Genomic DNA, 12,368 nt, shown 5'->3' with positions numbered 1-12,368 from the left:
AAAGTATTGCTCTCGATTGCTGTCTGGACAGACGCTTCATCCAACCTGTTAAATACGCTGCTAAAACCGAATTGCTTTGTCTCGGTCATATTCTAGAAGTTTTTCAGGTTAATTTAAGAAAAGACAATATTGTAGAAAACTATTTATTTTGTCTGCTTATGTTTCAAATGTTCTGCTTAAACTGTGCCACTGTGGACAAGAAAAACAGGAAAGCCTTTTAAACCACAGATAAAGAAAAGACCTATGAGGTAGACATGCACAGTGTTGAAAACCTCATAAGATGGAACGTTACAGCTGTACGATAGAGGGAAGAAAGTTGAATGAATTTGACATATATACAGTAGAAGCACATTAAACACTAATAAGTACACGACAAAATACCACAGTTAACACTACAGGACAAACAAAAATCGAAATCAACAACTCAAAAAAAGAAACCTCTTCTTCTAACTTCTCCTAGTTTTCATCACACATGTGTATTAGACTCCATAAATGCTGTAAATGTAAATGTGAATAAGTATTTATGTCTTTGTAGGCAAGCAGCAGTGTCTTAAAGGTGATGCAGGAAGCCAGAGGAGGGAACAGAAACCGCTGGTCTGAGTTTTGTGGTTGTTTGCAGTTACTACTACCGATACTACATGATTAAGTTCGTTCTAGATTTGACTAGATCTGACATCCACAATGCAGAGGTTGAGGATATGCGAATGACAATGGACATACATCGCCAGTGGATTTTCTCTTAAAATGCGTGTAGCTACACCACGGTAGTTCCTCGCATACTGGCTGCACCATCGTAACATTGCGCTCTCAAGTTGCAGATATCAAGATTAAAGCTTGTCAGTACATCCGTTAAAAGAAGGGGCAAAGATTCACCATCTGTTTTGTCAGTCCTATAAAATCCGATGAATGATTCATAGACACTGAGGTCTCTGTCGACAGATCTTAAAATCACTGCAACTTGCTCATGCCTGCTTATGTCTTGCGTTTCATCCGTGATAAGGGCAAAAATTCCAGCTTCATGCACTCGTTGTATGATGTCACTTTTAACCTGACTGGCCATTATATTGATCAACTTATTCTTGTGGTTGCTATGAACATAATTAAATGATCTCTCTCTATTTTTGAATAGCCGGTTAATTAGATAGTTATCAGTGGCCCTTAAATCCATCAACTGTAAGAAATTTTCCCGATTTTCTGATTCAACCGTTTCATCGCGACCACGAAGAGCAATACCGGAGCGGCAACAGAAGAGCAAAGTCTTGCATATTTTTTTCAGATATTCTCTGTTCACATCCACTCACTTTGCATGTTCACTGCTGATTTGCATGGCTACGCTTCCCATTTTAAGGGTCTGTTGATGACCTTTTATATATATATATATATATATATATATATATATATATATATATATATATATATATAATATTATATAATGAATATTAATGAATGTGTATATGTGTTATGATATATTAAGATTATGTTCTTTATAGACATTGCAATTTATGAAAAGTCATTGTTTTAATATTTACCCCTGGAAGAACATGGAGAAGTCCATGTGGGTGGAGCTTACAGATTAAAAGCCAGGCCTGTTCATTTGTGTAAAGGTGTGGGGTTTTTTTAGTTTGAGTATACGGTGTAGTTACAGTTCTGTGGAAGGAGTTACCAGCAAAGTGCTGTAGTGTATTTATTTTTGTATAGTTTTTCTCCATTTTCCCCATTTCCCCTATTTTGTCTATTTTTTGGGGGCCTTCACGTGGATGTACATATTTTTGTGGACTGTAAATAGGAACACTGTCAATAAAACACCTTTGCACAAAAGTGCTATTGTGGCCTTGCCATCAATTTTCTTGTGCGGGCCCATTATTCCATCACGCCGCGTCACATTTACCTTATGTACAACATGTTTAAGTAGTCTTCTTCTCTGAATAACTTAAAGAGGGCACCGCCCCAGTGCCCCCTATTGACCAGCCACCACTGACTCCTACACAACCAAAGCAAGTTAACTTTCTACAAAATGATCGTTTGAAGAAATTGCAGGAAAATTTCGTCTTCTTCGGCCTGCACTGGCTCTGCTAGCTCAATAACTTTTAACACTTCTATACTTTATTAACCAATCTGACTTATACTTTAAAGAAATAACTTTACCAAAACTCTCGGAGACTGGATACAGATAAGGCAGGTTTATTCAGCAAGTTACCAAACAAACCAGTATTACTGGACCAGGGATATGTGCTTGACCCGTAGGTGGCAAGTATCAAAGCACAATCCTTTACAGTTGTCTTATATACAATTAAAGCATCCATGTACCTTTAGGGAGGACCCTCTGATCTCAACTTGCACCTTTTCACTGTGTTGGCCCTCAAGTTATTCCTAGTATAACTTTTGCCTCCATCTGTTCTCGTGCATCATTAGCCAACATCTGTTTTTCTTTATTATTTGTTACTTTTGGGAGGCTTCTTCCTTATCTCCTTCTACCTAAAGATCCCCCCCCCCTTTTTCTCCCCCTGCATCACTTGTTTTCGCTGAACCATGGGTGAGTACAAACTGTTCTCTATCCATCCTCTTTGTTGTTTTTTCTGCCCAGCCCCATGTATGTTTTATGTATGTTTAAGTATTCTTTACTATCCGTAATTTCTAGACGTACGATCTAATCCCATCAACCCTGGGCCTTCTAAACAAGCCCATGGAGCATCCTTTAAGAGGAGGACCGCAACAGACCCAATTTGCCGGACCCCTTCTCAAACGGCATAAAGTGGATTCTGGCACTCAGACACGTTTAGCCGTGCTGCCTTTACGGAAAGAGAGAATGGAGGCATCTACTCAAACTTGTATTTCAGTGCCCCTCATGAAGAAAAGATATTTGGATGCGGCTATCCAGATGAGCTATACGATGTCTTATGGCATGCAAACACCCCCGATTTCTACCACGTCTAAAGGCACTCAGGCTTCTCAACTTCCTTGGGCCGTAAACAGGAAAACCATTCATCCCCCGATTTCTCGTGTAAAACCTCTGTTAAAAAATAATTCTTTTATATGTGTTTACTTAATTAAATTGCATAAAGTTTCTTAAACTCTTCTCTGTGTTCGTGCGAGTGTCTGTGGGCGTGTCTTTTGTACACACGCAGGACTCTTCTGATCTATTTCTGCAGGCTCACCTTGCTGCCGCCCCTTCTTCTAGCTCTACGTACAGGGTCTTTTTTCTCCCTTTTTCTTAATGTCTCTATTTTATATTTTAATCTAACATAATTTCCCAACAAAATAAGTAACAAAACAAACACACACCAATTCACAGTATCTATGAATATACAGGCTTAAAGGTTTTTAGATTTACAATGTGTAATCAGCATTCTGTAGTAGGTTCAACTTCTCTTGGATCAATTCGATTCACTGCTCTTTTTACACTTGAAGTTGAAATATGCAAACTTTCTAGAATAAAATTAATAACCTTTTATTTGGCACACAGAGTACCTGTGAACTGATATAAGTGATTTTGATCGTCGACTGGGGATTTGAAATGCCAAGTTTATAATAGATTTAAAAAGTGCCTCCAGGTTCATTTATATTGTCAGATCCAGTGAGTTTGACGAGCAATTACTTTACAATTCTACAGTAAAATGAATTCATCTTTATTGTGAGCATGGAGTAGGTCAGTGTGAACCGATATGACTGGGATTGAGATTTGAAATACCCGTTTTATTATATCTATAATTCGAAATAAAATATTAATATTTTGGTGTCAGAGACTACCTCTGTGAAATGAAACATCTGCACTTTTTAAACATGTATTTATGGTTTAATAATAATAATAATAATAATTATAATAACAACAGCAGCAACAGTGGCTTAGTGGTTAGCAGGTTTGCCTCATACCTCCAGGGTTGGGGTTTGATTCCCGCCGATGCCCTGTGTGTGTGGAGTTTGTGTGTTCTCCCTGTGCTGTGGGGGTTTCCTCCGGGCACTCCGGTTTCCTCCCCCAGTCCCAAGACATGCATGGTAGGCTGATTGGCATGTCCAAAGTGTCCTTAGTGTATGAATGTGTGTGTGATTGTGCCCTGCAATGGATTGGCACCCCGTCCAGGTTGCACCCTGGCCGTCCTTGTGCCCCATGCTCCCTGGGATTGGCTCCAGGTTCCCCGCGACACTGTAGGATAAGCGGTATAGAAATTGTGTGGGTGGATAATAAAATCAGCATTCACCCATCTGTCATTACCGAGCCTTTGTTCTGTGTTCCGATTTCCTGCTTCTTGATATACTTTTGCTTTCTCATTTACAGTCTTGTATTTTTTTAGACTAGACTATTGCCTAGTCTTTGCTATTTGTTGATCAGCTGACCTCTGCCTGTTTCCCATTCACGGTGTTGATTCATGTTTTGGATTTGTATGTCTGCCTTATAAATACCTTATGGAAAATAAGATCTGGCATTTTTTCAGACAGACAAGTATGATTTGTCTACAGTATCTTGATATATTTGTCTACAGTCATGGCCAAAAGTTTGTGATCACTATACATATATAATATATAGTATAGTGATCACAAACTTTTGGCCATGACTGTATATGATATTTATAAACAAAGTAAACATCTCAGCCACAAAGATGTTTGGTTCTCTCACAAATAAAACATTTGGTAATACTAATAAAAAACTATAATGTATTTCATGTACAGGTTCTAATTTTGAGCACAAAAATGTTTTTAAAAAATAATAATAATAAAAAAATCTATAGACCTGAGTAATATTCCGTTTATTACTGGACTTTTTAATTGCTTTACAAACAAAATAAATCTTTTTTTTCCCTGATAGGTTCTGATCATAAACATTTACATCATCATCATCATCATCATCAACATCATCACACACTCTCCCAATAGAACATTGAGAAACATGACTGAATTATTTAACAGGACATAAAGTCTTTAAATGATAAGGCTTTAAGTGAGATGCTCCATCAGTGGTGGAAGCTCTCAGCACCTCAATTGCACAGATTTCCCTCACAACACTTCACATTTGACATATCGATTCCTGATGTGCTTGGTGATCCAGAAGAAGTGCAGAGGCTCTTGGATACACATCCTTTCATAGACATGGTGTCGCTTCCTTGTTTAACTGAGATATAGTACACAAGAGACAGACAGAGAGAGAGAGAGAGAGAGAGAGAGAGAGAGAGAGAGAGAGAGAGAATTTAGAAATAAAGGAATAACAATAAAGAGCAAAAATCATGAAAATGCACCCGGGACACACCGCTAGTCTCAACCAGATGCCCTGTGTAGAGCTGTATACATGTTCATTCTGAATAAAGTATTCATATTCCATTACATCCATAACAGAGATGAACATGTTCACCTGATACACTGATGCAGCGATCTTCACTTCCTTCACAGTTCACTGTTACTGAGCAGCCGTTAGCATCACAGCTGTAACACGATCTCCCATTGGGAGCCTGCTTCGGAGAAGCTTAGCAGAGAAATAAAATCAAACAAACAGCTCATTGTGTCTCATACGTCACCAAGAATTACTCCAGTAATATCTAATACTATAATTTGAAGATAAAATATAATCTACTGTAATTATATTAAACAAATGTAGACATGTATTATCCTCCATCACGCATACAACACACCAATAAAGAGTTTTTACTGCGAAATAAAGTAGATATCTAGAATGTGAATAAAATGGAAAATAAAAACAGAGAACTGAACCGCTTTCAGAGTGTGTTGTTTTACCTGGCAGCGTTTCAGCATTGCAGAGATCAGTTTGGCAGCATTTGACATTGTTGACCATTTTCATCACTCCCAGGTTCATGCTCTCGCTCACACACGTCTCTGCCTTGCCGCAAGCCTTCATATTAGCATCCGACATCTTTGCACCACCTATAGAACATTCCACGTATCAGTGTGAACACGCGTTCTACACTAATATAAGAAGTACTGAACATGCGCTTGTGCAATAGTTTACAGGATGTGATTGATTTTAAAATAATGTTGAACTGGGAAATGGTGTGTTGTGTAATCCTGGAGTATATATTGATTATTATACTTTTTATGTAAATATCCATAATTGGAGTAAAAATAATAAACAAATCGATTAGGATGCATAGTTTATATTTTTACTCCATACAAATTAAAAAAAGTGGGAAAGATGAATCTCAACATCATAAAGCCAATGTTGGAAAGGGGTCAAATATGAGGAAGATTCTGGAAAACCGAAGAATGTGGACATTGGGCGGTTTAACTGTTCAGGACAAACAAGGGCCTCATGAAGAACTACCACAAAGCAGTCGTTGAATCATCCAGGTTACAACACACAGTATTAAAAACCAATTGTATGTAAATCTACGCTGGTGTTTTCATACATCTCCCAAAAATGTGTTATAGTTGAAAATGTTTTTGTTTAACTGGTTTCTATGCCTACGTACAACTGCAAATATATAAGCATACAATCTGTATTTATAGCTTGTGTTACATATTGAATGTGTTTTGCATTTATAACTTTATATACTGAAGATATTTCTGCTCCAGAAATTATTAAAAGACCCTGTTAGTTTAAAGATATTAATGTAACTTAAGAAAAGGACAAGTGTAAACTTTGATGTCTATTTCAGTTTTTTGTTTTTCAATTCATGCCAGCGGTTTGCGTAATCTTTTGAAAAGGAAATCTTTATTTTTAGGGAACACATGCATGTAAAGAAGATGACAAGTTCTGGAGGAGTCAATGAGGAAGTGATATATGGTTTTCACATTATAGCACTAGATCAGCAGGGTTCGCTGTACTAAAAGAAATCGTCAGAGGTCAGGTCCTTTGCTATGAAACTGATAGTTTGGGAAGAATGCTAATAGTACATGTTAACATTGATCATACTCTTTAAACTCTTGTGAATTCATATGCCACCAATAACAGACAACTAAATTATACGTGTTTTTAAAAATAATAATAATAATTATGAAACTAAATTCAAACAAATATAAAAATCTATTTCCCGCGGCCTTAGGACTTCATATCTGAAGGACTTAGTTCGATGGCCATCAAGAAGTAATGAAACACCTTGTGAAATTAAAACGTGTGTAATGATGGACTTTATAGGATCTTTAGAGACAAATTAGGTCCCTTTTTGCTGGCTCTATATAATGAATCTATTGAAAAAGAGGGATTGCCCACCTCTTTAAGACAAGGTATTGTTACATTAATTCTGAAGCCGTATTCTTCATTTGGAAAAGTGGAGACCCGTAAGTTTATTAAATAACGATGGCAAGTTATTTAATACCTAATTACCTAATTGTTTAATACCTACAAAAAAAACAAAACAAAAAAACAATATTATCGACAAAAAACAGACTGGATGTATTAAAGGAATTCACCTTAGTAATAATATCAGATTGATACTAGACATGCTGGACATCAAAGAATATATTTTGGAAAATAATTTTATCCTATTTATTGATTTTCACACGGCTTTTAATACCATAGAACATATATTTCTATTTAAAGTAAGTGAATTCTTTGGGTTTGGTAGTTATTTTCTAAAATCTTTTTTTTAAAAATACATTATACAAAGGATGCACCAGTTCTGTAAAATTAGCATGGGGGACTTGAAATGGGCAGAAGGATAAAACAAGGGTGTCCAATCTCCCCTTTTTATTGTAATTTTTTAGTTAGCATCACAAATAATGGCTCTTCACATTAAAAGGGGATATTTTCAAGGCATTACAGCTTTAGGAAAAGAATCCAAAATCATTCCAATTTGCTGATGACATGGTTCCGTTTCCCCTTAAAGAATACACTAATTTATGTAATGTCCCAATCGAAAATACAGTAACATATCTTGGAGTTGTTATTTGAAAAGATAAAAGTATGCACAGTGATTTAAATTTCAATATAATTATTTATTAAAAAAAATTGTAAAAGTTTTAATATGTGCTTGGAAAGGGATTTGTCAGTTCAGGGGAGGGAGGATATTTGTGTCAAAAGCTGAAGGAATCTCCATATGATAATGTTACATACGTGGTACAATTTTCCTTTTTGTTTTATTTTATTGTTCTGGTATATGACATAAAGAAAAAAAAGAATGTGTGTGTGTGTCTGTGTGTGTGTGTGTGTGTGATGGAGGAACGGCACTGCAGGGAAATTACGGTGTAGTGAGACACAATGCTACGCCCCTCCATGATGGATAAGGTAGCTCATTACAAGAAAACCTACATTATTACAGTGATTACAAGTTTGAATTTACTGAGGAATGACACGTTTTAATGGTTTCCAGTTATTTTTCATAGTTATTATTATATAGTTTAATTGTGTGGAACAGCTGTAAAGATGTAAACACGAGGGGAAGTCTTCAGCACCGAGCAGTTTACACTTTCGGCTTCTCAGAAACATGACAAAATGTTGTTTCTTTTGGGGTTTTTTCTCTTATTAACTTCAAGAGAAATAAAAAAAAAGACTCCAGGATATGGTGTTATAGAAAAATAATTAACCACCCTGTTGTGTTTTATTCCTTACTAATTATATATAAATTTAGATTTTATTCAAAAGGAATTCAATTCTTTTACTTACGCATGTACACAGAAGTGGTGGCGGTGAGACACTGATCTGCACAGGTTATCTTTTCATTGGTGCATGTTCCAGATAAGTGTGGCACACTTTGGTGACAAGTCAGCGACAGCGCTGAAGAAAAATGAGAAAGTAAATGAAAAACAGTTGATGATGACGATTACTAATTTACTGAAATGAGCTCCAAGTGAGATTCAGTACCTTTGGAGAAAAGCATGCAGATGAGCAGGAGTGTGACCTGAGACTTCATCGTTGGTGTTTCCGTAGAAGTTGAGGTGTGAAGATGAAGCAGATGGGGTTAAAATGCAAGTCTGAAAGGAAGCCTGGTTTTTTGGTGATGTGCAATGGGGTGTGTGTATGGAGGGAGGGATTTATTTCACATATAAATATAGCTTATGTTTTGTTCTATGAAAAGGGAAGGGGTTTAACTTTGTCTTTCTTTTCTTTGTCTGCCTTTGACTGTTGTATGTTAAAATTCAACTCGAATCAGCAGTTTCTGAAATACTCAAACCAGCCAGTCTGAAAACAGAAACCTTGCCACAATCAAAGTCACTTGCATCATATTTTCCCCCATTTGTTAACATTAACCAAAGATCTTGACCTGTATCTGCATGATATTATTCATTGTGCTGTTGTCATATGATTGACTGATTAGATGCAGTATTGTATTGAGCAGGTGGACAGCGGTTCCTAATAAATTTTTCAATGAGCGAATGAGTGGTCAGAGGTCATAAAATTTGTTGTGGGTGTATAGAGTGGCCTGGGTGAGTGTTTTTTTTTGACCCAGTCCAGTCCTGGATGCACAGTTGATTATTTCTCAATTTCAAACAAAGCTGCATTTTGATTCTATGTGTCCCCTTTGGCTTTCCATATTCACCAAGACCAAGAAAAAACTCCAATCAGGTTTTACATTTTGTTTCTCCTGTAAGACAGCGAAGCAGATTTGGGAAGAATTACTCGAATAGAAAGTGTAATTATTACTAGTGAAGGGGTCGTTGGAAGAATGAGTGTCCGACATTAAAGTTAAAAAAGCAGTCTAGTGCTTCACCTACTAAATCTGCTGTGTTAGCCATTTCCTATTAACAAGTCAAAGATAAGTAAAAGTGTAACAGGTATGGAAAACATTCCTTAAATTTAATGTGTAGAATTACACAAAAAAGATGTGTACCTGATGTGGCTTCTGTTTGTCTGGGTATTTTTCCTTTTAATTGTCATGATGTCATTGGTTTGTGTAATTTCCTGTTTTGGCTCCTCCTCTTCCCTTTCGTGTTATGATTGAATGGGAGAGTTAGGTTTAGTTTTGAGTTCTCTGTAATCTTGTTTAAATCATCATTTATATACTTATGTACTCATTTGAATTTGTGTGTATATTGCTATTTTATTTATTTGTGTGATTATTTTTGTTGTTTTACCCTTCTTTTGAGTGATTTTTTTGTATTTTGTTTCAACATGTGCCCTTGAATGGGAGAGGAGAGAGAGAGGAGAGAATAAACAAAGAGTCGACCCAGCTGCCGTCCGCCTACATTTTTTTTTCTGGATTAAATAAAACACACAACGCAGACTACAACCATTTACAAAAGCAAAGTGGCCTCTCCCTTTCAAATGCAAGCTAAAACCACACGCACAGATTCATTTGCTTCAGAATATGCTCAATTTCTATCTGAAGGGTTTCGATCCTTAATTGACTGACAACATTTTGAGAGACACTGGTGCTTTAAACACCAGGGAGTCAGTCCTAACTTTTTCACCACAGTAAGGGGCACCCTGCCTTGTGCCCCATGCTCCCTGGGGTAGGCTCCAGGTTCCCCGCGACCCAGTAAGATAAGTGGTATAGAAAATGAACGGATGGATGGAGGGATGCTTTGTCAGAGAGTGTAAATCTCATGGAAAACTATATGGAAATCACAGTAAACATGTTGAAGACTGTGGAGGAAAGAGCATGTATAACTGGTTGTAGTCTGCATTGTGCGTTTTATTTAATCCAGAAAAAAATGTAGGCGGACAGCAGCTGGGTCGACTCTTTGTTTATTCTCTCCCCTCTCTCCCATTCAACCATAACACGAAAGGGACCTCTCTCACTCTCCTCTCCCATTCAACCATAACATGAAAGGGGCGGGGGAGCACATGGTGAAACAAAAAAGTCACTCAAAAGAAGGGTAAAACAACAAAAATAATCACACAGATAAATAAATAGCAATATACACACAAACTAAAATGGGTATATAAGTATATAAATGATGATTTAAATAAAGATGAAACAAGATTACTGAAAACTCAAACCTACCTCTCCCATTCAACCATAACACGAAAGGGAAGAGGAGGAGCCAAAACAGGAAATTACACAAACCAATGACATCATGACAATTAAAAGGAAAAATACCCAGACAAACAGAAGCCACATCAGGTACACATCCTTTTTGTGTAATTCTACACATTAAATTTAAGGAATGTTTTCCATACCCTTTACACGTGGTCGAGCGGCAGTTTGGGAATGGGGGGTGGAGTTGGGAGAGGGAGTGGTAATGATTAGCCTGCACCTGTGGGTGATTTATTAACTAATAAGTGTTCTGTGTTTAGGTGAGTGGTGGTAAGGAGATAAATTCCCAATGCTCTTTTTTTTTTTTTTTTTTTTTGTCTCTTAATTTTTTTGGAACATTTGATGCCATTGTGATACATTTAGATAGCGACTCTTGTCAAATAATACTTTTTAGTTTTGGTGTAAAAAAAAAGAAAAGAAAAGTAAACGTTAAATGTAAATAGAAATATAAATCGTACATGTAAATGTAGAACTTTATCTAAATTGATCAGAATGGCCTCAAATGACTTTTTTTCTTAGCCAATTATCCAATCACGTGATTTATTGAGGCAAAGTGACATGACTTTTTGTTGTTGCTCATCAAGGAATTCATTCAGTAAATGTGTTTTCATCATAGTTTATGTCTTCTTATCAAATAAAACATTTATCCGCCTCAATTGAGCGCATTTTGGAGATTTTATTCGTATCTAGTGTTTCCGTCGAGCATTGTTTTGAATGTGATATACCAAAATTCACATAAAAATACGTGGATGGAAACACAGCTAGTGACTCAGCTGTTCGGACATCTAGGGGACGTTCATTCCACCACTTACTGTAGGTGCTAGAACAGAGTGGAGTCTTGATGCATGCCTACCTTGCACCCCGAGAGATGGCGGGACCAGTCGAGCGGTGCTAGGCGATCGGAGGGAGCGTAGTGCAGTGCGGGGTCTGATAAGTGCTTGGAAGTAATACATACAGTACACCACATAAACTCAGATGCCTTTTGAAAATTGGGAAGTCAGAAAAATAAGGAGTGAGGAAAAAATAAGAAGTGAGGGGAAAACATAAGAAGTGAGAAAAAAAAGATTGCATTACTGTCCGCGCATGTTTACGTATTGTGTGACCAGAACGAAGTTCTTCAACATCCGATGTCTCATATACTTGCATAATCTTCAACTTGACGCTTTCTTGCCTCTTTAAATGCAAAATGATTTTAACAAACATGCACGTTCTGAACCCAGCGCTTTACTGACTGCATTTAAAATCCGTGCTCCACCATATGGGTCTTTCAGCACAATGCATGTATGCAGTGACCTCGTAGGGGCCCTTTTTTAAACCGTGGTTGTGAAACCGTTTCCTAGAAGATGGGAAATAAAATGGCGGAAGTAAAACTACAAGTTTTATCAGCTCCTTTAGCAAAAGCTTTGGTAAATTATGACTATTGATTTAGAAAACTGACAATTTCCAGCAAATTTGAAGTGGAAACTTTATTTAACCTGCCACCTCTTTATGCTTAGTTTGTGTCTTTGC

General features: G+C 36.9%; 1 protein-coding gene across 1 annotated transcript; it reads right to left on the bottom strand.

The window, feature by feature from the left end:
• Window positions 1-4,725: 4,725 nt before the first annotated feature.
• On the bottom strand, window positions 4,726-9,074 carry LOC128619578 (urokinase plasminogen activator surface receptor-like). The gene is made up of 5 exons (XM_053643837.1): window positions 8,744-9,074; window positions 8,546-8,656; window positions 5,722-5,868; window positions 5,342-5,452; window positions 4,726-5,104 (listed from the first exon to the last, which is right to left on the bottom strand). Exons 1-5 carry the CDS (start codon window positions 8,790-8,792, stop codon window positions 4,971-4,973), a joined length of 552 nt encoding a protein of 183 aa, XP_053499812.1. The 5' UTR covers window positions 8,793-9,074; the 3' UTR covers window positions 4,726-4,970.
• Window positions 9,075-12,368: the final 3,294 nt, after the last annotated feature.

The sequence above is a fragment of the Ictalurus furcatus genome, chromosome 15 (genome assembly GCF_023375685.1).
Source record: "Ictalurus furcatus strain D&B chromosome 15, Billie_1.0, whole genome shotgun sequence".
In the NCBI taxonomy this organism is placed as follows: domain Eukaryota; kingdom Metazoa; phylum Chordata; class Actinopteri; order Siluriformes; family Ictaluridae; genus Ictalurus; species Ictalurus furcatus.
Note: the sequence above shows the minus strand (reverse complement) of the source record. Positions and strands in the feature narration are given on the sequence as shown.